The 27,130-nt window shown below is 47.3% G+C and overlaps 8 protein-coding genes across 8 annotated transcripts; 1 reads left to right on the top strand and 7 right to left on the bottom strand.

Moving 5' to 3' along the window:
• Nucleotides 1-9: 9 nt before the first annotated feature.
• MAM_04029 (Telomere repeat-binding factor, dimerization domain protein) lies at nt 10-2,946 on the bottom strand (the record flags this gene model as incomplete). Its single annotated transcript, XM_040822828.1, has 5 exons — nt 10-1,283; nt 1,342-1,830; nt 1,895-2,459; nt 2,514-2,869; nt 2,934-2,946. 5 exons carry the CDS (start codon nt 2,944-2,946, stop codon nt 10-12), a joined length of 2,697 nt encoding a protein of 898 aa, XP_040679334.1.
• A 713-nt stretch (nt 2,947-3,659) lies between these two features.
• Nucleotides 3,660-5,176, bottom strand: MAM_04028 (Glycolipid anchored surface protein GAS1; the record flags this gene model as incomplete). Its single annotated transcript, XM_040822827.1, has 3 exons — nt 3,660-4,706; nt 4,782-4,993; nt 5,023-5,176. The coding sequence occupies 3 exons, from the start codon at nt 5,174-5,176 to the stop codon at nt 3,660-3,662; spliced, it is 1,413 nt and encodes a 470-aa protein (XP_040679333.1).
• Nucleotides 5,177-13,142: 7,966 nt separating this feature from the next.
• MAM_04027 (Heat-labile enterotoxin, A chain) lies at nt 13,143-14,047 on the top strand (the record flags this gene model as incomplete). Its single annotated transcript, XM_040822826.1, has 2 exons — nt 13,143-13,724; nt 13,784-14,047. 2 exons carry the CDS (start codon nt 13,143-13,145, stop codon nt 14,045-14,047), a joined length of 846 nt encoding a protein of 281 aa, XP_040679332.1.
• Nucleotides 14,048-14,960: 913 nt separating this feature from the next.
• MAM_04026 (cell surface protein) lies at nt 14,961-15,892 on the bottom strand (the record flags this gene model as incomplete). The annotated part of the gene is made up of 3 exons (XM_040822825.1): nt 14,961-15,340; nt 15,410-15,628; nt 15,688-15,892. The coding sequence occupies 3 exons, from the start codon at nt 15,890-15,892 to the stop codon at nt 14,961-14,963; spliced, it is 804 nt and encodes a 267-aa protein (XP_040679331.1).
• A 1,298-nt stretch (nt 15,893-17,190) lies between these two features.
• MAM_04025 (trypsin delta/gamma) lies at nt 17,191-18,024 on the bottom strand (the record flags this gene model as incomplete). The annotated part of the gene is made up of 1 exon (XM_040822824.1): nt 17,191-18,024. The coding sequence occupies one exon, from the start codon at nt 18,022-18,024 to the stop codon at nt 17,191-17,193; it is 834 nt and encodes a 277-aa protein (XP_040679330.1).
• Nucleotides 18,025-19,048: 1,024 nt separating this feature from the next.
• On the bottom strand, nt 19,049-20,203 carry MAM_04024 (NAD(P)-binding domain protein; the record flags this gene model as incomplete). Its single annotated transcript, XM_040822823.1, has 2 exons — nt 19,049-19,651; nt 19,730-20,203. 2 exons carry the CDS (start codon nt 20,201-20,203, stop codon nt 19,049-19,051), a joined length of 1,077 nt encoding a protein of 358 aa, XP_040679329.1.
• Nucleotides 20,204-20,881: 678 nt separating this feature from the next.
• On the bottom strand, nt 20,882-21,736 carry MAM_04023 (Neugrin-related protein; the record flags this gene model as incomplete). Its single annotated transcript, XM_040822822.1, has 1 exon — nt 20,882-21,736. One exon carries the CDS (start codon nt 21,734-21,736, stop codon nt 20,882-20,884), a length of 855 nt encoding a protein of 284 aa, XP_040679328.1.
• Nucleotides 21,737-24,369: 2,633 nt separating this feature from the next.
• MAM_04022 (Calcipressin family protein) lies at nt 24,370-25,137 on the bottom strand (the record flags this gene model as incomplete). Its single annotated transcript, XM_040822821.1, has 1 exon — nt 24,370-25,137. One exon carries the CDS (start codon nt 25,135-25,137, stop codon nt 24,370-24,372), a length of 768 nt encoding a protein of 255 aa, XP_040679327.1.
• Nucleotides 25,138-27,130: the final 1,993 nt, after the last annotated feature.

Genomic DNA, 27,130 nt, shown 5'->3' with positions numbered 1-27,130 from the left:
GCAGGGAGCTCATGACGCTAGGCCTTGTGCCGCCACGGCTTGAAGGCTTTGGAGAAGAGCTGCCTCTGCTGCGTTGTCGTCTTGCTCCTGCTGCGTCGGAGAGTCGGGGTTTGGTGCCTCTGAGGGCGGGGACGGGTGTTTTTGGGCTGCTGCTGCCGGTGCCGGTGCCGGTGCCGGTGCCGGTGACGGAGTCGGCGCGGGTCGGGCAGCCGCTTGACGTGGCTGCGGTGAAAGGGCTTGTGCTTGTGCTCGTGCAGGCGAGGTTGTCGAGGACGCTGGTTGTGGCGGAGCGGCAGCCGGAGACGTGCCGGTTGGCGCGGGCCTTGTCGCGGGCGGCTGCGCCGTGGAAGCATGATGCTGCTGGGCGGCCGGCGGCTGCCATGGCCCTTGTACTTGCTGTGTCTTGGTTGCCGGCTGCCGTGTTTGCTGTCCTTGCGGTCGAGGAACCTGAGGCGGCAGCTGTGCCCGGGGTCGGGTATTTGCCTGGGCAGCAGAGTGCAACGGCTGCTGCGTGTTCGCCTGGCCGCCTGGGCGAGTTTGGGAAGCCGGAGTCGCCATCGGCCTTGGTGCCGACGTCGCTTGGGCCCCTCGGTCAGCCTCGTTGGCTTGACGCCCGACTTCTTGTTCTTGTTGTGGTGGCGGTGGTGCAGACGAGGCCGCTTGCGCTGCCTGTGCCGGCGTTGGACCGTTTGGCGGGTGTTTTAGGCCGCCTGCCAGGGCCATGATGCCTTGAAGTTTTGCTTGGTCTTCTTCAGAGTTGAGCCTGGCCCTCTCCTCGGCCTCCTTTCTCGCCGCTTGCGTCGGCGCACGCGTCTTCAGTTCTCCCGTAACGGCTTGCAGATAGTAAGGCATCTCGGAGTTGGTCTTCAAGAAGAAGAGCTTGAGATTGCGGGCCTTGTCCTTGAGCTGCACCTGCGTCCTGTCCCTGAGTATGTCCGATATGGTCCCGTTCTGGCCGAAGAGCGTCAGGATCTGGCTCCAATGGGGTCCCTTAACCATGTCCAAGCCAGCCATGAGCGCCTTTTCTTCCTCCTGGGTCCAAGGTCGACGAGCCGAGTGCAGTCCTTCTCTCCGAGTGTGTGCAGAGGTCTTTGAGATGGCAGCCTGGCGAGCCTTGTCGTATAGTACGGAGCTGGGACACGTCTGGTTCGGCGGGAGGGTCTCGCCAGGCGCTGTAGGCGGCTGCGGCTCGGGAGTTGGCTGTGTGTAGGTGTAGTACGGATTTTGTGCTTGGTGATGTTGCAACTGCGTCAAACAAGGTAACTGAGCGGCCGCGCTCTCGGCTATTCATGCATGACGTTAGAGGGTTGAGAGAGTGCGAGCTACAGGGGCAGAACTGACTGGTGCCACCAGAAGCGCCGGGTTGAAAGCAGGCTGGTGAGAGGCCGTGAAGAGTGGTCTTGACGTAGTTGGAAGTACTCTCCGCCACGAGAGCCTCGAGTTCCTTGTAGTCTGTCATGAGGTCGACTTTGCCGTTGGTCCGGGATAGGGCGGCGTCCGCCTTATTCTCGGTGCGTGAGGGTGCGGCCTCGCCCTCTTCTTCTCCTTCTGTTGAGGCCGTCGTGGCTGGCTCGTCTGTCAGCCCTGCGAGAGCATTCTGTACCAGACCAGAAGCCGTCTTTTCAAAGAACGACGACAGTTCATCCAAATCCAAGTCGGCGTCCCTGGCGGCTTCGGCAATTTGCTCCGACCGAGACTCGCTGTCCCCAATCTCTACGGCAATTCCCAACTTGTCGCCTATTTCTGTCAGTGACCTGAGCCGGTCGGTGGCATGTTCCAGAAAGCTCCGCAGCAAGTCCTCGGCAGGGTGCTTCTCTCTCAAAGCAACAGCTGAAACGCGGTGGGTTAGCGCAACTTCAACGTCAAAACGGCCGTCTATGAGCCTCGTGCATACCTGGCTCCGACTCTTCCTTGACCTCCCCTTGCAGCGTCTCTTTCCGTGTCTGAACTGAAGATGCAAAGCTCTGGTCGGCAGACGTCAACTGCCCTCCGCCGCGCTGCTCTTTCAAGGCGTCCTCCAGGCCTCGCGTCAGGACCTCTCCGATAACCTCTTCCGACCGCTTTGACGGCTCCTTCTCAACAAGAAACTCTATGGCTCTTTGCGTTTTGATACCCAAGTACAGTTCCGTCATTTCAGGTGGCAGTTCCGACAGTTGTTGGCACTGGGAAATGGCGAGAAAGTTTTCGTCGGCCTCGGAGAGAGCCTGTGGGGTTCCGTCAACCAGCCATAATCCCAACTGCGCGAGATTTGCGAGTTCGATAAAGGTTTGGGAGTCGGCATCCTGGAAGTCGAGTTGACTCGCAGACAACGAGGGTCCAGACGAGTACATGTCGCGGACATTCTCAAAGGCACACTTGAGCTTGCCAAATGCCCTGTCATGTTGTGAATCAGATGCTCGAGCCAGTTTGATCGCGTCTTCAACAGGTCGTTGCACAAGAATAAGCAATAGCGACAAGGCCTGGCGATGCGGCGGTCAGTCGAGGGGTACGTCCCGGGCAGCGCATTGACTTACAAGACTCCCTAGCGCATGGACATTGGCGTCGCGAATGAACTTCTGGGGGTCCGATCGAAATGTAGTCCGAATGACAGGAGATTCAGGTGCCCGTATGCTTGTGTCAACCTCGATCGGGTCCGATGCGGGCGGTTCCGGGGCTGGCTCTTGTCCGTTGGTGAATTGGTCGACCATGTCGCCAACATTCGACAGCGCATTCTGTACCAGTAGTGCTAATCCATCCTCGAGTGAAGCTTCTTCAGTCTCGGTCGCGGTCTTTGCTCGTTTGGCCTCTGGTGCTTCGGCCCCGGCGCCAACGTCCTCCTCCAAAGGTCGTTTTGGTGCGAGTTCCGGCGGCAAGGTCAAGTCGAGGCGCCCTAGATCCGTCGGTTCGTGTTCTTGTTTGATATCTGCAGCACAGCACGATTAGAATAGCCATACTCTCCCTGCCCATGGTTTCCCTCCCTGCAAGATGCTCATTGCACGGCGTCATTCGCGCGTGATTTGCTTCTCATTCATGGTGGGTGACAGGATGGGCTGGGACGAAAATACCTGACGCCGTGGGGCAAGCACTGGCCTCAGCTAACGCTGACTCGGCCATGATGCCAATGGAGTCGACTGCAACAGTAAGGAATGCATGCGATGGCGTGTTGGGTTGTGCCCTGTCGCAGGAGTGGCCGGATGCTTGGTTGTTCGCAGCTCTTGTTGGATGGCGGCTGCAGACGCGGGCTCGGCGCTTTGCAGTCTTGGGTTGGGGAGGCGGGAGGCGGCGGGCCGACCGGGAAAACTTGCTGAGTCAGTCATCCGATTGCCCTTATATCGTGCCCCAACATTCTGTCGCTTCAGATACACAACTAACACAGGATTGAGTATTCGCAAAAACCAAAATGTCAAAATTGACGGGCTCGCAACTTCTCCCTCCATCATGTTTCACACATCCTTTATTCGCCCATTCATCATTTATTACATCAACCGAAATCTATACATGAACACTAACCTTAAGTATGTACCAAGAAATTTCCTGCCCATCGCAGGTGGTCTTGCCACCAAAAAAAAAGAAAAAGAAAAAAACTGCACTTCTAGACGGCCAAACCGTTGCAAAATGGCCTGGGCATCCGAGCGACATTCACCAGGTACTACAAGCCTTCCACAGCAGAGTTCTCAGTCTTACAATGCGAGGGCGAATACCAAAACAACGCCGGCAACGCTAGCCCCAGTAGCAGCCAAGTGTCTGTCGAGAGAAGCAGCATTGTCCTCGTTTGTCTCGCTGCTGTCGCTACCATTGCTGTCACTGCCCTCGTCACTGCCATTACCCTGACCCTGACCCTGATCTTGCCCACTCATGCCGCTGTCGGTGGGTTCCGGCTTATCTGATGTCTCAGCTGTGGCGCTGGCTTGGCTGGTGAAGGTGCCAGTCAACGTCTCGCCGAGCGTAGGTAGCTTTACATTTCCATCCACCTGCCACCATCCGGCGGCGGTCGAGGTCGGACAAGCCCGGGTTGACACTTGATTGGCATCATAGTCCTGCTTCATCACGCCAGCAGGGTTGATACTCGCCCACTTGGTCTTGAGGTTGTCAAAGTCGGGACTGATCGGGGTCGGAGTGCCTTTGCGGGTGAAGCCATCGTAAACGTTTTCGCCTGGCTGGGAAGCGTCGACCTTGGGGCCGTATGAAATGAGGCCGTAGTTGTTTTGCTCCTGAATCCACTCGTAAATAAGGGCACCGCTCCAGTCATTAACCATGGGCTTGGTGAAAATGGCATCCTGGTCATCCCACTTCCGGGGCCCGGGAACGTTGCAACCTGTTTCACTAAAAAAGATTGGTACGGGGAAGTTCTTGGCGTATTCTTGTAGCTTGTTGTAGCTAGACGCTTCAAAAGTGCTGGGGTCGCACCAAGAATAGGAGTTGAGGGCAAAGAAATCGACAATCTCGGATGAATTTCCTCCGCAGGTGAGATAGTCTTGCAGCATGGGGCGAAGCTGCACAATATCCGCGGCTGAGTAGCCGATGGGGATGCTGCGATAGCCCTTGCGGTCCCGATAGGCCTTGATGTCACGAGCGGCAGCCTTGAGGAATGGAGCTGCTGGGGAATCGTCCTTTGTTGCGATGTTCTCATTGCCGACGAAGAAGCCCAGAACATTGTCGTACCCGTGGAAGGCGTCCATAACCTGTGAGTACCTTTCATACTGAGTGGAGTTCCAGTAAAGATCCCTCTACAGGGGTGCATCAATCATGGCTGTCAGACATGGCCTCTTTTTTTCCTTCACAAACGTTACGGGAACACTTACGGCCTCAATGTATGTGCCAAAGGTATCCATGTCGACGAGGAGATAGATTCCAGCGTCATCCAGCGCCTTCATGCAGCCGTCGTGCTTAGCCTTGGCATCTACATGATAAACGCGGATTGTGTTGACACCCAATTCTTTCATGAGCGAGAAGTCTCGTTTACATTGTTCCGTGTCGATGAGCGGATCGTCAGGCACCAGCTGGTAAGCAACGCCTGGTCAACAGCATTAGCATAGCAGACACAAAGCACGGCTGTCCAGTCGCGAAACTCGCCCTTGATGAAGAATTGGGTTCCGCTTTTGGTGAAAAACTTGTTTCCGTAAGCCTCGAGGGGATCGACGGCGCCAACAGACGCGCCCAGGCCGAATAGGGCAGTCCAGAGAGCCGCAGAGCGCATTGTGCACTTGTCCGATGCGCAAAGCTCGCACCGGGTCCAACGGAGGCGTCAAGGGGGACTGGGCTCGTTGAGAGCTTCAGCAAAGAGCAAAGCGAGCTTTGGCCGAGCTGGCCACTCGACTATGATGGAAGAAGCTCAAGGTCCAAAGAGGTCTCACCCGGTTTGAGCAACCGAGGCACCAAGGGCAGCCAGTACAAGCGAAGTCCAAGTCGAATGGGCGGGCGTTGTGCAGCTCACCCTCGGATCCAAAAGGCACACGAGGCGACTTCGAGCGAGACAAGTGGTCGGTATTTCTGTGCGAGGTTGGGAGAAAAGAGAGGCACACGAAGCACAGGCAACACAGAAAAGTCGAGCCATGGAGACGACGCAAGAGGTAGCCGCGATGACGGCGAGCCGGAAAGAGCAGGAACAGTCTCGACGGGAAATCGCAATTACGACCAGCGCTTGTTGGCCGTGGCGACGTGCAAATGCGAAGCGCAGTTGCCCGAATGCTGGCTAAAAGTTACTTGGGTTGGAGGTGCGTGAGCCACGAGGAGCAACTCGGCGAGCCAAGCCAGCCGTTGCCCACCGGGCCCCAGGACGTGCTAAACGCACGCTAGAAGCCTTGATCGCCCTCTCTGCTGGTCTGCCCGTTCCATCATGGAGGGCGAGGTGAAGAGCGGTCGAGCAACTTGGGCGGCCAGGCGGACGGGCGTCGAGATGCAGCCGGAGGTGCATGTGAGGAGAACCTCGTCGGGGCAATCAATGCTGTGACACCGAAAGAGGGGGGGGCGCCTCTTGCCGATTGAGTGAGCGTTGAACCGACCAAGCAAGTTTCACGCTCGGCACAGCAACACCAGTCCAAGGTCAGATGGAAACACTGAAGTCGGGTAACCCGGTGTCTCCTTCCGAATTCTGAGCGGCAGTTGGCGTCACCAAGAGGAAAGGGCGGGGCCAACTGTACAGTCGCACATTAGCTCGCATCTGCAAACGCTGCTACTATAATTTTCTAATTTTCCGATTTTTAGATTTTTTAAAAGTGCAGAGTTATATAGAAAAAATTCCTCCTACCTTAATATACAAATTAAACTTTACACTATAATTATTCTAGATTTATATTAAAACTAGTTCTATATTATTTCTAAATTATTTCTAAATTATTTCTAAATTATTTTAAAATTAATTTTAAATTAATTCTAAATTATTTCCTACTTTAATATACTAAGACTATATAGATAGCTTAAAAGTCTTAGAAAGACTATTTAATAATCTCTTTAGTATAGTATATTTTATAGAGATATTTTATCTTAAGTTAATAAGCTTCTTAATAAATAAAATAAAGATGCTATTAGCCTTTAAATATTATAATACTAGCTTTTAGCTTAAGAGCTTTTAGGTATTTCTAAAGTATATATAAGAAGCTTAGAGCTTTTATATAAAGAGATTTTAGAACTATTTATATAAGAGATACTAATTAAATTAATTTACTACTTTATTAATAAGATTCTTTAGTAATATAATTAGCAACTAGTAAGCTTATATATACTAAAGATATAGCTTTCTTACTAGGGATTAGTATAGCAGTAAAATATATAAATTATAAATTAACTTATTAAGTAGATTTAATTCTACTTCTTTTTCTATAGATATTTTAATTAATTAATTCTTTAGAATTTATAATAATATAATAACTTTTAATATTTATTATATACTATTTATAAAGTTTGCTAGTAGAATTATATAAAAAGGCATATTTAAATAAAGTAAAAGTAAATTTAAATTCTTTCTAAAGTAATTTAATTTCTTAAAAAGAACTTAAAGTAAATATTAGTAATTTATAGATTTAGTTATAAATATCTTTACTACTATATATAATAAAAAGTATAAGTACTAATTTTATAAAATTAGCTTTATAACTTTTATTAAACTATTTTTCTAGAGAAAGTTTAATACTAAAGAGAAAGTAATATATAGTATTATATTAACTTTTAAGTACTTAAGCTAAATTTTTTATAGTACTTAAATAAATATAAGAAACTTAAGAAATATAGTATTTAAATATATATATATATTAATATATACTTATACTATATTATTTAGTTTTACTATAGTTACTTTACTATAACTATACTAAGCATGCTTAAGTAGTATTTATCTATAGTTTAATGCCTTAGAATGCAGCTATTCTTTATAAAATTAAATTATAGCATTAAGACTTCTCTATAAATAGTAGCATAAGTAATACTAGTATCTACTAGAACTAGTTTAGTTTTCTATTGCAATATAAATAGAAATTAGTTCTTACTTATATAAGAAGATTAAATTACTTTATACTATATATATATATCTAGTAAATAAAATATTAAAATTAAAAGCTAGTAGTATTACCTCTATATAAGCGCCTCTAACTAATAAATATCTTTCTTTTATAAATTAGCTAAGTATACTTTATTTATTAAAGGCAATATTAAAGACTAAATTGCTCTTTATATAGTATATATACTTCTTATTTAAGATAAGTTTACTAACTTTATTACTTTATAGAATAGCTATAAAATTTATATATAAAGAAATTATTAGCATATTAAATCTAGAATTTCTATAGACTTATATTATATATAAAATGCTTTAAACTAGAGCATTCTACTAAGTTCTAATAATAATATAGCTAATTAATAAGCTCTATATAATATACTTATACTACTTTATAGAATTAATATTAAATTATTTCTTACTAAAATTACAAATAAATAGTATATAAAACAGCTAGAAAAGCTAGAATATTTTAATTATAAACTTAATAATTATACTTCGCTTTATATATTAGTCTACTTTTTACTATAAAATTAAATTTAGAATTATTTTAGAACTAGTTTAGAACTAGTTCTAGAACTAAGTTTAATTCTATATAGAGAAGCTTAAATATATATATAGTAATATTAATCTACTAATTTATATATATACTAATTATTTATAGTACTAACTTCTTTAAGATAATTTTAAGCTATATATAAGATTTAATCTTTAAGGCAATTTACTTTTATAAAACCTCTAAAGGCAAATATAATACTTCTAGAATAAAGAAATTAATAGTAGCTAGCGCTTTTATCTCTTTTAAATAAGTTGCTATCTCTCTAAGCTATAAGTGCAACTTATAGAACTTTCTATTAAAGAAGACTCTACTTGCTCTTTAGGCTGTATAGTATTATTAGCTATAAAGCTTATAGAAAGTAAATTATTAAAGCTTATTAAACTACTCTACTTAATTAAGTAAATTAGTAAAGCTAATAACTTTATATTTAGAGAGAGTATTATAGTTAAGAGTAAATTAAATATACTTAAAGTTAGTAATTATAGTGAATTAAATTAAGTCTTATTTATATTTTTTTATTGCAAATATAAAAAATAGAAATATATTTAAACTAATATATAGCTATCTTTAATATTCTATTTATATATATTATTCTTATAGAATAAGTTAAAGACTATATATAATATAGTATATATTTAAGGCAGAAGTTAAAATAATCTAGCCTACTTAGACTATATTTATTTAAGCTTAAAAGAGATATTATTATTAAATTATACTATAAAGCTTAGTTAAATATACCTATTTATTTATTGCTTTTTATATAAAAGTTTATTATTAATATTTAACTATAAAAGTAGCTAAAGTTTAATTAAGCCTAGTAGAACTAGTTAGTAAAAATATAGAAGCTAGTTTTAAATTAGTTTGTAATTAATTTATATCTCTACCTAGTTTATTTATTTTTTTAGAAATAAAAAAGCCCCCTTAAAAAGTACTAACTAATAGTAGTAAAATAAGCTAAATAACTACTATAAATCTAGTTTTAAATTAATTTTAATTGGAACTACTTAGAAAGTACTATAGTAAAGGCAAAATTAAGTATTTAGATATTAACTTTAAATCTTATTATATATATAATATAATACCTTAAAGCAATATTTTTACTGCTAGTTATATAATATTTTGCAGTAAATAACTAGAAGAAAAAGATAGAATAAAGAGTAAATTAAGAAGAGAAAAGAGGGAAATTAAGAAAAGAGAGAAAGTAAAGAGAAGAATAAATAAGTATTTTTTCTTTGACTTAGTAATATAGAGAATACTAGTACTAGAAGGTAGTTAAAGCTTAGTGCTTATATATATATTTTTAACTATATACTATAGAATTTAACTATAGCTAGTAAGGCTAGCAATAACTATATATATATAGAAATAAGCAGCCTTTATAAAGTAGCTAGCTTAAGTACTAGTTATATAGCTTTATAGCTATCTAAAGTAATAAATATATTAAATATAACTACTAGATATTACTATAATAAATATATATAAATTACTTCTCAACTATTTTAAGACTAAATTAAGCTAAGATAATAAATAATTTATAATTTTTTTACTAAATATATTTTAAAGAAATATATCTTTAATTTATTTATAAAATAACTTAAGTAACTAATTTAAAGAAATAAAATATAAAAGCTAAGTAAAAAAGTAAAGTTAAAAAAAGTAAAGTTAAAAAAAGTAAAGTAAAAAAAGTAAAGAAAAAAAAATAAAGGAAAAAAAACAAAAAAAAAATAAAAGAAATAAAAGAAAAATAAAAAACAAAAGAAAAATAAAAAACAAAAGAAAAACAAAAAATAAAAAACAAACTAATTAAACTAACTAAACTAATAAAAACATTTCTAAACTTTATAAGACTAGTTAGAGCAAGGGGGGAAGCATTCTATAGCTATTAGTATAAATTATTTCTAATTTAATTTTAATTTTAACTAACTTACTATATAAAATAAATATATAAATATTATAAGCTATATTAAGCCTCTAGAAACCTACTATATAGTATATCTTAGTAATTATAAAAAGGCTGTCTTTATAGTATAGTAGCTATATAATAAAGAGTATATTATATTTAGTAATATACAGTATATTATTTAGTAATATACTAAGTAAATTCTATTAGCTAGAATTAGTTCTTAACTAGTTTATAATTATTTAGTAAGTAGTTTATACTATTTCTATATTTTTATCTTTATTCTTAACTTTATTTTTATTCTTATCTTTATTCTTATTCTTTTTATCCTTAGAAAGAGAGAGAGAGGGGGAGAAACTTAGAGGCAGGAGCAGAGGCAATAGCAATAACAATAATAATAATAACAATAATAGTAGCAGCAGCAGCAGCAACAGCAATAATAACAACAATAACAACAGCAAGAGCGAGAGCAGAGGCAAGAGTAAGAGCAAGAGCAAGGGCGACTAAGCAGGCAGCTTAGCAGTATTCTATTAAAATTAGTTCTAATCTCTTTTCTAATTACTTTATAAGTAGTTTAGGCAGTATATATACTATTCTTAGTTAGCAGTATATAGCAGCTGCTGCTTTAGTATTAGCAGTAGCAGCTTTATTATATATAGTTTAAACTACAGTATTAGTAGTAGTAATAGCAGTAGTAGTTAGTAGCGCAAGAGTAGAAATAGAAATTGCCTTAGAAGGCATTACGCCTTGCTGTATAAGCTTATATAGTGGTATTATACTTAATTATATAGTATGCTATTTACTTTAAAATAGTAGAATAGTTCTCTAGGGAATAAAATTAGCTAGCTATTTTAAAATTATTTCTAAGTTAGTTCTAATTATTACTTTTATTATTTCTACTAAAGAAGACTTATAGTATTAAATTTTAACTTAAAGATAAGCTTATTAGTAAGTTGCTTCTCTAAGTTTAAGTATTACTAGTATTATAGTAATAACTTATATCTATAAGATATTTTTTTTTAAGTAGTATAAACTAGTTTAGAAATAATTTAATAAGATAATAAAAGTAGTTTAAGTTTATAGAAGGAAAAAAAGAGATATAAAGGTTAAGAAAGATAAGTCTTACTTAAATAATAAAAATATAGTAGCTAGATATTTACTTTTATATTAATTTATATATTACAAGATAAAATTACAAAATAATATATATATTTATAGAGAGTATAAGTAAATATATAAGTTTAAGTAAGTATCTTATATAATATTAAAGTTAATAATAATTATAAAGATATATATAGCAATTAACTATAATTGCAAAGACGTGTATAGCGCTGCAGCAAATCAGCAGAATGCAAATTAGGAAAATCGTAGTAGCAGCATTTGCAGATGCAAGCTAATGTGCGACCGTACAACTGCCATCCAATCCAGCCTTGGCAATGCAGAGCCTGACGTCATCCTTCCCGATTGTTGGTCCGGTCTGTCCCCGGAGAACGCACGCAGTGAGCTTCTCAGCCCGCACAGCTCATGCCGAGGATTCCAGCCAAACGAGGAGATGAGGGCTCGGTCATGCGGCTCAATTCAACATACAACACACTTTGGTATTCGGGACGCTTGTTTTTCCAACAGGGCCTTGCGACCACGGGCTTCTATTTTGCAGCAGCCTCGTGCCCTGGGTCTCGTGACTATAGCCGCTGTGTACCAACATCCATGTGTGTGAGTCTGTGTGTGCAACTAGACCTCTGAACAAAATAGTAACTTTCACACAATTATAATTTATATAATATTACATATTGTACTGTAATTATTTTATGCAATATCTCATGTACTATATTTTACATGTTATATTACAAAGTAAAAATACTTGCAAGCATACTATTAGGACAAAGTCTCCATCTTCTTCTTTTCTTCTATATATAAGCTCAGCAACAAGGTCTACACTGGATAATTCAATTTAGCTACATAGAGCTAGTTGAGCTCTTTAAAATATCGTCAAGATGGGCGCCGTAAGCAGAGCACACGAGGGTCACACGCGAGCCTGGCGACTTCTCCGTAGCTAGGTAGCATGATAATAAAGACTGTATTGATCTCTGGAGCCCCTTCCACCGTCGAGAACATCGAGACAAGGTCACTGCAGTTGTGCCAACAACGCGAGAATGTTGTGGTCTGATCGAGGCCGAAATACATGGAGGCGTCGGCGACGTCGTGGAAGGAGACATGGACATTCGTCAAGGCCATGACTAGCGCGTATACCAGTCAGCCCGCGGCGCTCACAAGATCAAACAGGATAGCTGACTCGATCATCAACGAGTCAGGGGCGCCACGGACCGCCAGGCTTGGAGGCGTGACATCTGAGTCGCGGCATGAACCGAACGGCGGCGTCTTACTCAATTCAGGAGCGCGCCGGCGATTGATGTAGCCCCCGGGCAATACGTGCCTGGGGCCGGCCGTCATCTGCACCGCCGCCGGATTGCTCGTCGTGTGCGGCAAGGGCTGTGTTGGTTGTCAGTAGCCGGAACATGGTCCAGACTCGAGAGCAATAACGGATCGTGTTGTGCCTTGTTTATGCGGCGGCAACGCTCCGACTTCTCTCCCAAGTCTCGTGACGTGCATGGACCGTTGCTGCGATTCTTCTTCCTGCTCTTATTTCCGTCTCCTCTTGTTTTGTGTTTGCTGCGGCAACTATTGCATAGCCAGCCCAGCAAAGTGTCTTTGTGTCCAAGTCGAAATCAAACAGCGGCAGACGCACTCCAAGCCGAGCACATCAGCGTCGGCCATGCCGCAACCACATTTCACGGCGTGCCCTGACGAGCGCTCCTGTCATGCGCGGTTGACAAGACGTTGACAGGCGTTTGCGTACTGCGGTGCACGGTGAATATATGCACGGAGCACCAGACTTTACCTGCTTTATTGGGATCACCCAGTTAAACCTCCAGCTCGAGTCATAGCCTCTCATGCTACGGGCCAGGCTGATGAGCCAGGGAAAGCAGAGAGGGGCACGGGGATTTCATGCTCCAGAGTCCAGACGGAGAGCCAAGAGAAATGCCGATTCACAGAAGTTGAAAAAAGAAATGATGAAATGGAATAAAATAAAAAAGTACATAAACAATAGCAATCCTCCCCCGTCACTCCAGCTCCTTCAGCTTCCAACCTCCAACTCTCTCGCAGACTGAGCCAACCGACTCCCTTATCAAGAGCTTCTTCTCGGACAAACCACCATGGTGCCACATTCACGGCTGGCTCTTCTGGGCCTGTGCTCGCTCTCGTGGCTATCTGCCATCCATGGCGCCGCTGTTCAGCCATCGCCAACGTCAAACCCTGGCGAAGAGGATCTCATAGATCTGCAGACTGCGATTAATGGTCCTGCGCAAGTCTTGAGGCCACGGGGCGGTTCCTCGCCCCCCAGCGTCGTCTACCGCGGCGACAACGTCAACTATTCCCCAGACTACTATCGGAAGCTAGGGGGCATACCGCCCGAGTTCTCGGGGCCCTTCACAAACGACTCCTTCAGCCTCACGCTTCACCACTGGGGCGACAACGTGGGACCGTACAGGCACAATAACTACTCGTCCGCGTACGCCTCGACATCGGGCAAGTTTGGCATCGCCATGGCCTTTTCCCAGTGGGACTCGCAGAAAGTCAAGCTCAACGCGTTCGACGGCTGGGTGTACGAGATCCAGCCCACGCCAAACATGATTGACGTCGTGGCATCGGGGGTCAAAATTATGTTTAAAAGGGACGAGGCCGAGTACGCCGCCATGGGCAAGATCGCATGGCAGCAGGTCAAGCGGTACATTTTCGTGCCCAAGAGCATTACCCCCAAGCTGAGGTACATGGAGTATGAGGGCTTCGCGCCAAGTACCATCCCGACAAGAAGTGGATCGAGAATCCCGACTACAACCCCGAGTATGACGGATGCCGCGCCGGCGGAGCGCAGCCAGACCTCGTCGGCGACCCTCTTCGGAGGGTGTCGTGTCCTGCGGGCAAGACGCTGGAGCGATTGGCCGTCGAGTTCATGGACAGGAACGGCGCGGTCGTGGGCTGGAATGGCACGTTCCCCTTGGATCTGAAGGCGCCCGCGGATTTCAGCAGCGGCATCTGCGGCGGCTCCGCCCACGTATGAGACGGCAGCTATCACGATGCCCTCTTAGGCCGCGCGCGGGCCTGTGCACAAAGGGCATGAGGCATCAAGGGCTTGACGCCTCGGTCATCCGGGTCAGCTCACGCACGCAGCCATCTTGCTGTATGTATGTAGCCCCCTGGTCGGATCCTCCGGATTGAGCAACCAGGGACCGCGAGACTGTACCATCTCATATGATTATCTGAGTCGTTTTCTCCAAACCTTGATCATCGTGACGAACACGTAGAAAAGAAGACCAGCCATCAGGAGCAACATCACCACGTACGTGCCCGTAAGCTACGTAGAGGTCTAGAATTCAACTACCGTCTCACAACTACCTATGCGTAAACTCAAAAGCTGGAGAAGAAAGAGAGGGATAAGCAAGACAAGGAGAGCTCGAGGGGCTCCTGAGCACAGCCAACCGACACGTCTCGTCACCCTGGACGCGTTGAAGCGCACATGCCCCCGGAGACCCAGCCTGCGGCCGAAATCAAGGTTGGATTACCTCACGAGGCTCTCCAAAGCATTCGACGAGACGACCCGGGTGCCATCTGAAAGCCAACCGACTCAAGTATATAGATGCCTCGTCAGACGTGTTTCAAATCCGGACCCAGAGTCGCCCGTTCAGCAGCCCAGCCGTCTTCAAGCAGCTCCTGCCCGTCTCTCAACATTTCTTTGGTGTCTTCAACTTTGCCTTCGTTGGTGTCTCCAAGTTTGCATTCGTCGGTGTCTTCGAGTTTGCAAGCCGGGGATTGACTTGCAGACCGCAATTTTGGGCGCCCGCCTGCGCCCCTTGCTGGTATATTCCCCAGACCTCCATCAGCAAAGCGCACGTCTCGCACAGGGAGATGTAGTTTCCGCGTCGGAGCTCGCCGCAATCCTCTCGGCCGAATTTGATGATGTTGCCTGCCGGTCGTCATGTCAGCCCTCGGCCCTCGCCTTGGACGGGAGTGAGTCTCCCAAGCCAGCAGATGATCGGCGTCTTACCGCAGGCGGCGTGGCAAGCAGTCTGGTCCTTGGAAAGGCCCATACTGATTCCGACAGCGCTCCAATCGACTTGCCCATCCGTCGACTTGCTCTGCGTTGCCACGTCGGCCTCGCTCGTCGCGGCGTTGACGCCCGGGGCAGCGCCGCGGTGGCCACGACACTTTTTCAGAGCCAGATTCACGCCGTGGCGATAGTTCTCCTCCATTAGAGGCCCGAGTCTTTCACTGGCGAAACAGGACTTGCAACTCCTCTCCCATATCTGCCAGTCATCGGGGCAGTCGTCCCCGCGTCTGTAGCTCGACAATATACCTATCACGTAGACGGTATCAGCTGGTGTCTGGTGTCAAGAGATGGGCCGAGGAGCAGGAGACGCCATACCGCAGGCGTAGTGGCAGTCATTCTTTTCGTAATCGGGGTGCCTATCCAGTTGGGGGTCGCGACCGCAAATTCCAAGAGCTTTTTTCAAGCCAGGGGCCCACGTGGTGTTGAATTCCGTGCCGTCATGCACTTTGTGGAAAATGCAAGTCTCGCAACTGGCCCAATGTTCCTCCCATCCGGAGCCGCAGCCTTCCTTGGCGATGAGCTGAATGACGAGACCTGTTACGTCACGCCGTGTTAGCAGCTGCTGTCGTGAGACGAAGAAGCCAGCACCGTACCGCACTGCTTGTTGCAACTCTCTGCATGTTGCCGGGCCTGTACCTCCATGGGTACGCCGTATTCCGTCTTGTTCACGTTGGGGTCGTTGAAAATGGTTGCATAAGCCTGAAGCTCATTCACTGCTTGTGGCGGAATAGGGGCAGCCGCTTTGGCCAAGGAGGCCACGGCCACGGCCAAAGTGGCCGATGCCTTGATGAAATGCATAGCTGAGACGGATGTCAAAGTCTGCACGAAAGATCAGTTGACAGAGGGAGGGGGAGGACCATGAAGGACCAGTCTGAGAGAACAACAGGGAATGGTGGCTATTTATCTCAAGGCCACATGGTGCCGTCTAGGCAGGACACCTCTGGGCGTGCGTAGGGGCAGAGCAAGGCCTGGACTTCGTCTAGACAATCCATCCAGGACGGCCTGCTACCACATGGCACCATTGTCTCCTCCTTACCGGCATAAACAACGCCGACACCCCCCCCACAAACTTGCTCGTCAGTTCACTCACGGCCAAGCGTACCAGGATCAGACGGCAGCTGGCTCTGTTGCGACGAATAGGCTGTCTACAGCATGCAGTTTTGCCGGGTCACGATGCCTCTGGCAGCTTGAAATATGTGGGAAATCGCATGTTCGATCCGCAAGCGTTGTTGAAGCACCGTCTTCTTCTCCATGATGACCACGACTGACTCTGCTCAACTTGGCTGGGATGCGTAAACGGCGCCAATGTAACGTGTGGTCCGACATGCCGGAGCGCAGCTGCATCTCTTGTCGAGTGGGAGCGGCCAACCTGACGTCCTCTTGAGTGGAGTTTGTTTCTCCATGGGGCGCAACGTTTGGACCCGCACTGCTACAACTGGCATCTGTAATATCCGTCGTAGGAGACTATACTCGGCTTTAGCAGGGTTGTGCTTCGGTTTTAGCCCTCGTATCAGAAGACTATGCTGATGTCGGATTCTGCTCTTGGCAATATTGGAGCGCGAATGGGGCACGTGCGGGTAGAGCCATGGTAATGGGAGAAATAAGTGGGTACGAGGGGTGCACGAGTCGTGGATATTAAATGGTTGATAGATTGATAAGATTAGATCACGACTCGCTGGGCGTGTGGGTCGGCTCTCCTAACCGTTCCCGGAATCCGTCAACGTGTCAAGGAGGCTCTTTTGATCACGCACTGGCGCATTTCAGATGTTGAATTGGCCGCTGCGACGTCGACTGGTCGCATCCATCAACGTCATGGCCCATGTGCGGGCGTTGTTCCGTTCCCAAAGGATGAGCAGCGAGCACGTTCCTCTCCGACTGAACATCTTGTGCCGATGAATATGTGCCGTGCGCGAACATGACATGATTGATAGATACCTGGCACGGAGTTGTCTTCCCAGACTTGATGGATCCAAAACCGTCTCGGCGTGGAGACCAAACATCAAAGGCGTGTGTATCCGACACGTTGTTCCCAGGGCACCACTCGTCAGAAACCCCAACTCGGCAGCGCAGTCCTGGGCCCAGGCCCGGAGCAGATGCTACGCGCCAGAAACCTTTTTGATCCATCCGCCAAGGCGAGAAACGTCCGTGAAAACAGTGGGATACCCCCTGCGCGGGACCAGCGTCCCATACGACACAATGCCAACCACCTTCTTGCGCGCGACGTGATACAAGCCGCCGCCGCTGTCGCCCTGCCTCGCATTCTTCAGCCCCTCCATGTCCCCGGCGCAAAGGTTGTCGCGCCCTATGCCCCCGGACCGCGCATATCTGATGGCGCACTCCTTCCAACTCACGACCCTTGACGCCAGGGACCGCAGACGGGTCGTGCTTTTCATTGACATGGAGTACGCGTGGCCCCATCCAGCAACGACGACGTCGGCGCCGGCGCTGGGCGCCTCGTCCCGCGGTCCGGGCAGGTCCGCGACGGCGACGGTCGCACCGAGCGTCAGGTTGTGCGCGAGCCTGAGCACGGCGACGTCGTTGGCAAACCTCTTTTTCGGGTCGTAGGACGGGTGCGTCGTGATGCCGGCCACCTTGACGAGCTGCCCACCCGAGGACCAGGAGCTGCTGCCGGCGCGGACCAAGAAATTGTCGCGGTCCCACTTGTCGTCGTCGTCGTCGATGATGCAGTGCGCCGCCGTGAGCACGCTGTCCGGCCTGATGATCACCCCGCCGCACACGTGGCTGGGGAAGCGGTAGCCATAGAACCCATCCGAGGACGGGTACGGGAAGTAGTACTGGAGGGATATCTGATACGGGAATTGCTCGATCGCTGCGTCGACGCCGCCGACGAGCTTCGCTGAGGGGTGCGCGGCCGTGGTTGTGGCCGTGGCCGCCGCTGCCACTGCTCTAGCCAGCTTGGCCACCTTCATGATGCCGGCTGAGGATTCTTGGTTCGGCAGATGTAGACGAGTGGTACGGCGGGAAATTCTCTGAGTCTATGGCACACGAGGGCGGCTGGGCCATGTTAAATAGGATGCCTGATGTGTCATGACGGGCTCTCGAGCCGTCGTCCTGGCAGCCGCAGCGCCGTCACCATGCTTTGATGGCCACCAAACGTTGTCGTGTGCCGGCCCGCGTCCAACAAAGTCAGCATGTTATGGCTGCTTGTGTCTCTGTTCCCCTTTTTCCCTTTCCTTTTCTTCCCGTTTCGATCCCTCGTGAAGCCGTGTCCCTGCCAAAGCCGTCTCCCATGTCCACCAGGACGGACGGCTTTGTTCGACATTGCTGGTCCGCCACTCTAGACAAACGTATCCAGTCTAGGGTTGGCCGAGTTGAATTCTCGGCCCGGACCAAGATGAAAAGAGTCGAGTGCGATAATTATGCTTTGCTTCGTTGGTCAGTCGCTTAATGTATGGTTATCTAGCAAGGTTAAACTGTGCTGCCTCCTCGCCCAAGTCGCTTGCTTGGCTGACTGCAGATGAAACTTGCGCACCAAGCTCGACTCTTGTTGCTTTGTGGAGCCGCCAGTCATTTTCCATCGAGCTAGAACTCGACCAGAGACAAGCTTGGGCTGTGGAATCCTCGACTTTCGACTCTGTACGGTTAGCCACTGGATGCCTCCCGGCCCCGCGAGCTAAGCCTTGTCATGGTGCCTTTTTGTTAGCCTCTCTGGCACATGTAACTGCTTAGAGGCAGTGTTTAGCTCCAATCGTACCATTCATGCCGTGCCTTGGAGATGCTGCGGACAACATTCGCCCAGCCTTGACCGAGTCACTCCCACGCGTCGAAAAGGTTCGGGGATCGGTCGGATACCAGATCCAAAGTATACGGTGCCTCGTTTCGAAAATGCCTTGGTTCTTCGCTCAACGCACCACTAGATATATATCATGCATACCACTCGGCAAATACACCATCTTCATCACAGCGTCCAGAGCGCCCCTGTCGAAGTCTCCCTCATCTAATTTTCAGCTCACCACTCAGCCCTTGCCTGCCGATAAACGTCCTCATCCCTCTATCCACGCCTGCAACCAACCTCGCGAGAACCTGCACGCCAGCCGGCAGCACATTATACCAGTCCACCCAGCGGGCGTAAAGCGGCATGCCTAACGTCGCACCCTTGCCATTGTCGATGGCCCCAATGATCTCCTTGGCGACATCGACGGGCTCCACGACGGGGGCAAAGAAGCTGTTGGGCGTCTGGACTCCGTAGAATAGGGGCGTGCTCAGCTGTCCGGGGGTGACGAGCACGGTCCGAATCTCGGGGTGTGTCTCGCGCAACTCGGCCGTCAGAGAGCGGTGCATGGCCGTCAGACCAGCTTTGGCAGCAGCGTAGTCTGTCAATTTCGCAGCGCCGAGGTGTCCGATAACAGAGGAAATGTTGACAATGGTGCCTCCGCGGCCGCCGCGGATCATGGCCGGGAGGAAGGTCTTGAGGCAGTAGAATGGGCCAAGAAGGTTGGTGGACAGGCTGGCGTCGATTTCGTCCAAGCTCAGATCGAGGAGAGACTTGCCAATGACAACGGCGGCGTTGTTGACGAGCACAGTTGGTGTTCCGATCTGTGTGGACAGATTGGATCACGGTCAGCACCTGGGATCATTTCCCACTCCTGTTCAGATGGGAGGATGGGCACTCACATCCCTCTCGATCTCGCCCGCAACCTTGCTGACCTGTGCCTTGTCGCCAACGTCACACTTGTAATAGGTGACGCCCCGCGCCTCCCCGTTCTCCATCTCATTCACATCCAACACGGCGACGTTGGCGCCCCTCATGCCGTACACCTCAGCGACCAGCATGCCCAGCCCGCTCGCACCGCCCGTAATCACAATCACCTCCTCGCTCAGGTCGACCCCTCTCGGAAGCCCATACGCAATGCGCTGGTTGATGACGCCCGCCATCCAACAGAGCGAGATGAATGCGGCCCACGCTATCGACGCAATCATGCGGGGAGCTTCCCATCGGACGGTCTGCGCCCGGAGGCACAGCGGAATCAGCCAGCACACAAGGGGATGCAGAAATGTCGCTTTGGAGACCTTGACCATGAGGTCAATGGATAGAGGGGCGAACAGGGAGTCGCCCTGAGGAGGGCGTACATGGCTGCTCGCAGACATGGTGAGGCTGACGACGAGCCAATGGCAGACAAGAAAATACGGCGGGGTGAGGGAATGCGCAGACTGGCGGCGCTCAGAGAGCACCAAAAGAATCTTGACGGGAGATTTCTTGAAGAATAACCATCGGGAATCAACGTGTTGGAGAGGAGAACGTTGATCGAGCTGGCTGGACCAAGGCGACGTGACAAGCCATGGGGTTATGTGAAGCACCAAACAAGCCCCTGGTTCAAGCTCCAGCGCTGCGTGGGGCCCTGCGCATGTCAGTTGCCCCCTCTGCAGCAGCGGCTCAGCGGCGGCTCAGCGGCCACCCGCGGAAGCTGTACAGTGGACCTGGAGCACGTCACGGGCCGCGGCCAATCAACGGTCGAGCCCTCGCGGAGCATCATGTTGCAAAATGCGTCGCCGCCGAATACCTACCTACTTACTTGGTATGCAACGTCGTCTACGGGCAATAAGCACCTAAACTTTGCCCGGAGCATCAGCCCGTCGTCAATATGAGTTCCAACTCCCGCACGCCCACGTCGTGACATTGTAGAGCCAGCGCCCTCACGTTGCTCCTATCCGGGACCGATCCCAGCAGCATCAGGAACAATCGCACGGCTCCGAGACCGAGATGTCTAGTTTCCAACCATGAAGAGAGAGTTTAATGTTCAATACTGTACAACACGACTGCCGCATCTACCACCTGCCACTGCCGGCTGCGCTCCCATCCTCATCCTGGCCAACATCATCAACACAACCCCCCCTAGCATCGTGATTTCTCCTCGCCCTCTCAGCCGCCCTCTCCTCCTCCTCCCACTGCATCTCCCGCCTCGCCGCCTCCTTCCTCCTCTCATGCCACGAGACATCCCGCACGATTCCCTCCCTCCTCCACTTCCGCGGCGGCTTCACCCCAACCGCCGCCTTGCGCTCCCACACCTGCATCCCTCTCCTGAACCACCTCTCCTGCCGGTGCTGCTCCTCGTCCACCGACGGCGTCCACTTGCTCTTGAGAATCCGCCGAATCGCCTCCACAGACACCTCAAACTTGTCCGCCAGCGCCCGCGTCGTATACATGTCCGGGAACTGCGCGTTGAGCGCCCGTATGCCCGCCAGGGCATCCGGAGACAAGCGTTTCCGAGGCTTCCAGCCCTGCGGGAACTTTTCCTTGAGGGCCGCTTTCTGGACTTGCCATTCTTCCGGCTTTTGCGTCGCCTTCGCCTTCGCGTTCGAGTTGGGCTCGGGCGGCCGATGGAGAGATTTGCCCGCACCAGACCGACGATTTGGCGTCGACGCAGGCAGAGGCTTTTCTTTTGTTCGTTCTTTGTTTCGCTTTGCAGACTGGGACTCCTTGTCTGTCTCCTTGTCCGTCTTTCGAGCTTTTCGTAAAGGCTTGGCCTCGGGCGCAGCCGCCGGTTCCGTTGTACCCGTCACAGGTGCCCTCGTGTCCGCCGGGTCGTCCGGTATGACGGCCGACCTGGCGGCCTCTTGTCTCCAGTAGGACGATGTCGCAAGTCCATGGCCTCGGCTCGCGATGGGCAAAAGCCGCGGCATGGGATGCCATGGTCGAGCTGTGAAAGTCGGGACCTGCAGGTTATGGACCTGCGCTAGGCCCCGGACAAAATTTCCCCAAGGAGCTGCACGGCATGGACATTTCATCGTTGTCCAAAGGCGGGTCTCTGGCTTGCACTGCTCATTGCTCGCTGCGTCGAACCACCTTTGTGTGATTGAAGATGGACGTTGCAAAGAAAAGTCGGCCAACGGAACTGCGGACTCGGGGGCACGCCAATGGGTGGCAGGGATCCAACTATCTGGTGGGTCCATGTGGTCGGTTGGAGTGTTGGGACTTTTTTTATGTCATGGATTTGATTTGCCTCGCATCGTCAGTCTTAATAATAGTACACGTGCCGCCCTACAACATCGTCAGCCCCCTATTTTTGTTATACCTACCGCTTTAGCACAATACATTAAATTTAAGGCTTTTTTTAACAACAAGAGCGTATATTAGCTTTCTACAGCTAGAATGTAAATTCTATATTAGCTTAATTCTTCTCTATAATTTTAAGAGCGTCTTCTTTAATTATATAGCTGTAATATTCTTTATAAAGAGCTACTATATAGTTAGCTTTAGCTTTAGCTTTAATAATATTAGAAATAATAGTAAAAGTATAATTAAAGTTCTTTCTAATAAGCTTTTAGCTAGTAGGCTTTAAAGTATTATACTTAGCTTTAAGATATTTATTTTTAGTAGATAAAGTTACAATAAAATAGTTCTTTTAATTAAAGCTATAGCTAGCTTTTAAGGCAAAAGTATAATATTTATAATTAATACTATTAAAGTTATAGTATAGTAAATCTAGTTATACTTAAACCTTTTTACTATTATAAAGTATTTACTAAAGCTACTACTTATTAATTTTCTGCTGTTTTAGTGTTATAAGCTTATTATTACTATTATCTTTAATAATAAACTAGAGAGCTTACTCTATATTAGTAGAATAAATACTAGCAGCTTAAAATCTAGCTTAAATATTTGCTATTATAAAGGCTCTTTTAAAGGCTTTCTTATAGGCTTAAATAAATTACTGTTTTTACTACAGTAATAATATAGTAAAATTAATAAGGCTAGCTTGCTATTAATAATAGTAAGTCTTTAAGAGCTTAAAAATACTAATATTTAGTAGCTATATAATATATAATATATAGGCTAGAAGAAAAAGAAGCTATATATAATTAATATAAGTAGTATATATTAATTAAATTAAAATATATAGCTTAGTGCTATTTAAAATAAGAAAACGCTATAAGAAGAGGATTTTAAGTATTATTTCTAGTAGAAAGACCTCTTTAAACTATTTTATTATAATTTAAGTATTAGTCTAATTAGAATTACTATAAATATAGACTTAATATAGAAAATAGTTAGAAAACTATTATTCTTAAAGCTAGAAGCTCTTTAAGATAACTATAGGCTTAATATAGTAACTTATAGTACTTATATATTTAATAATAAAAGCCTACTTATAAAATAACTTTATTATTCTTATTAAATATTTAATAAAGCTACTTTTAATAACTTTACTAGCCTTAGAATCTTCTTTTATAATACTAGTTTTATTAAAGTTATAAATTTAAAGTACTTTAATAGACTAAACCTTAATTAAATAATTAAGAAAGTTATAGAAAGCTTATAGCTAGTTCTTTATTATATTAAGAGTTCTTTTAGACTTAATACTTTATAATACCTTTATTTTAACCTTTAAATTATATTTAAGAAAGTAGTTAACTTAATGCTTTCTAATAAAGTTATTATTACTACCTTAAGCTATAATAACTTATATAATAGCTTAAATATTATAATAGCTAAGTAGCTTTCTAGCTTCTTTTTTATATATAATTTAATTAACTAAGTCTTCCTCTTGTTTTTTTAATAGTTATTAAGAGCCTACCTTAGCTTCTTAAATTAATTAATAACTATAAAGTTGCTTATAAAGAGTTATTTAAGAAATAGTATAATTTTAAGCTGCTTAGACCTCTAAGAGGCTAGAATAAATATCTTTAATAGCAGCTTTAATTCTATTCTTATAAGAGATATTAGCAGGTACTATAATGCAAATTTAGAGTTAAAAGAGCTTAATTTAATAGAGTTATTAATAGTTAAAAAAAGGGCTTATACATTTAATTGCGTTGTTATAGATATAACAAAAATAGGGGGCTGATGATGTTGTGGGGCGGCACGTTACGTGCAACACAATTAGAGCGATCCACGTGTCAGGACGGAGTAGTAAGCCAATGCAGACCCATCTACTACTAATACTTATTTCATCGTTTCGCAAGGCCATGATTGTGTCGCCTTCTATGCTGCGCGGCCACTACCTTGGAAAGGTTCCGAAAGGACTCGCATTGATTTCTGACCAGAGCACTTCATAATATACAACTCTAGAATTTTATTCCCGTGGCTATTAAACGTCCGGTTCTAGAGCAAGATGGACAGCACAAAAGCAAATGTTCCTCTTCCCCGTAGCATGCAAACCCAATGCCGTGATCCCAGAACTCGGGATGCTCAGTAAAAGACCCTGATTCCAATACGCCATGGACCCTGTTTCCATAATATCACGCCTGTGCCTTTTAATTTTCGCTCATGATTACTTTGTCGTTCTCGCCTGTCCAAAACGAACCATCGAACATTACGCATCGTGCATCAGCTCAACCGGGGGACGAGCGGTATGTGCCATGATAGGTCGACAACTGTCAATAGGGCTCATGGCTTCGGGCTCTTGGGTCATGTCCTCGACAAAAACAGCAGGCAAGTCTGGACTGCACCCGTTCTCCTCCGGATGGTAGATGAGGGTCGAGCTACGGCTTCGAGTGCGCCCACCGGCACCAGGTCCGTCGACGGGGCTAATGGGAGATTCGGGTCCTTGGCGAGTGCTTTGCAGTTTAGAAAGTGCTTCAGCCAAGTCCTCGGCATGCACCAATTTGTTCGGAGCGTCCTCCAGACGGACCTCCCAACCATGGGGCGGACTGGGTGGCGGTGAGATAAAGAACAACTTGCCGGCATCAGGGAGAGCCAGATGCTCGTCCTTGGCCTCGATATTCGTCTGCTGTCCGAAGTAGACTCTGCAGCGATCACCGAGGATAGCTTCGCCATCCCAAACTTGACGGACGGCGATGGAAGAATCAATATCGAAGAAGGAAATGACGATGCGACGGAACGACTTGAGCGGCGCGAAGGCGTGGATTGGTGATGTCTTGGCGATTAGCCCTCGGATGCGCTCCAGGTTATCCGGTCGGAAGATATCCGTATTGTTGAGGCCGGTAAATAGGAGGGTATTTGATGGCGTCGTGGGCTGCGTCAGGGGAGGCAAGCTGGAGAGGTCCAAGGTAAGACCAGATTTGCGCGAAGACGACGAAGACGACCGTGAAAGGCGAGCGGTGCCATCCATCATGTCCATGATGTGTGCAGAGGTGGTCTTGTGGCTTGTTGTAGCGGTCAAGACGAGGCCAGTCGAACGTGGTGACGAGATTCGATGCCAAACTATCTGTGCTTTGCACCGCCTGGACGGCAATAGAACTTTTCAGCGTATTCTTGAGGAAAGTACTCGGTAACAAGATATGTCGAGGTTAAAAGGGAGGGCCAGATTGGTCGAGGACGGAAGAGGGAGACGCACTTAAAGAATGTCCCCGAGGTTGGGTTTTACGTGAGCATTCCCGGCTGGCTGCGGGGGCGACATGGAGGCAACCAGGTGATGCACTTGACTTGACGGAAAGGTCACGGAGACCCACAGTTGACACGACACAGCGCAAGGGAGTGGGTCGTTCTTGGCAAGTGGCCGCAAGCCCGGTCGAAGCGGAAGGAGCACGGTGGTGTGTGTGTGGCTGAGCCTTCCTGCTTGCCGCGCCGAACAACCGAACGGAGCCCGCAAACAATCCTGGGGGCACCGCCACGTCGCTGAGCCTCCCCTTCAAGTGCAAGCTTGCGACTCTGAAATTGCGAGTAATGCACCAAGCCTCCCGCAGGGGACCTGGCCAGCTGAGGAAATACGCTGCTGCCCTTGTTGACGCAGGCTGTGTCTGTGCTGTTGGCATGAGACAGCAAAGTAGCGCAGCGAGTTGAGAGAAGCACGCGCAGAGGGCGACGATGCGTGTTGCAGGCGCACAAAGCATCATGCATGCACGTGCAGAAAGCACTGCCTGCAGACGGCGGCATTTGCACCGGTTGGATTTTTTTCGGGCCGGCAAGTAACTATCAATCGCTGCTTCCGTCAAACTGCAAAGGTCGGTCGGTACTGCAGAGTCGCGACCGACGACGCATCAGCAATTCCTATACCAAAAACCAGTTTGTGTTGCCAACCCGAGCTTGCGAGTACGTGGCGAGCATCGGCATTGCAGCAAATCTCATCCACACCGTAGACTCGGGAGAGCTTGACGCTATTCTGATGCAGAAAGTGGCTTGAGGTCTACCCCGTCCTCGCCCACGGACGTGGCCGACTTTTCGAGCCAGTTTCGCATTCTCCATGGCTCGTCTTCCGCCATCTCTGAGGCTCAAGCATCGGCCGACTTGCCTTGTGCATGTGAGTCAAACCCTTCGCGGCTTGACCAACGTTGGGTGTGCAATGATTTCCGTCCCGTTTGCAAGGGACCGTCATCGCAAGGGATCCGCGCTAGTAGTGTAAGCCACGGGGCAGTGTTCCGGACATGGCGCGCTTGGCAACAAACAAGCCTTGACCAGAGTCACTGGACGGACAAAATGGGTATGCTCGTCGGTTTGGCTGATTGATGGACCCTGTGGCGGATGGAGGAGAGTACTAGTTGTACGCAGCACCTTGCTGAGAAGGATGCGTTCATGTTCACTCAGCCACTTCGACAACGCTGAGTCTGAAGTCATCCAGTTTCCCGGCCAGGGGCCTTTGGCCAGATCATGCTATGAATCGGATACCCAGCCCAGGTGAGTAGCTTTGCATTGCAGTCTTTGTCTTCCGTGCGCTTCTGTCGACGCTATCATGCCCGCTGACAGGGGTGTGTGAATCCCTCAAATTGTGGCTGTTGCTGTGCCCCGTTTTGCCCTCGTCATCATTTTGCCCGTGAAATACTTTGGCCCTCTGAGCCGGCCGGAGCCTGCCGGTGAGCCTGCCGGTGAGCCGAAGGGGAAATAAAACGTCGTTGCATGGCGTTCCCGGGGTACGGCATCCCTTTCCGTCCCTGATTCATGCCGTATGGCGCTTCTCAATCGTACATCGCCACATAGGCCTGAAACAGCCCCGGGAACTTCCCGATTATGAATTGTCGTTAGCATGCATTTCTATTCAGCGGGCCATGGTTCGTATCGATCAGCATACCGCTTCTTGGCTCAAACCCTCACAACTTACAAGATACCTCTGGGGTGCCTTGGCGGCGTAAACCCGATACGTGGTTGATGCTGCACAGCCTAGTGATGCAAAGTACTAG

Source organism: Metarhizium album (genome assembly GCF_000804445.1).
Source record: "Metarhizium album ARSEF 1941 chromosome Unknown scaffold_8, whole genome shotgun sequence".
Classification (NCBI taxonomy): domain Eukaryota; kingdom Fungi; phylum Ascomycota; class Sordariomycetes; order Hypocreales; family Clavicipitaceae; genus Metarhizium; species Metarhizium album.
The sequence above is the reverse complement of the archived record's forward strand: the minus strand, read 5'-3'. Positions and strand labels throughout refer to the sequence as shown.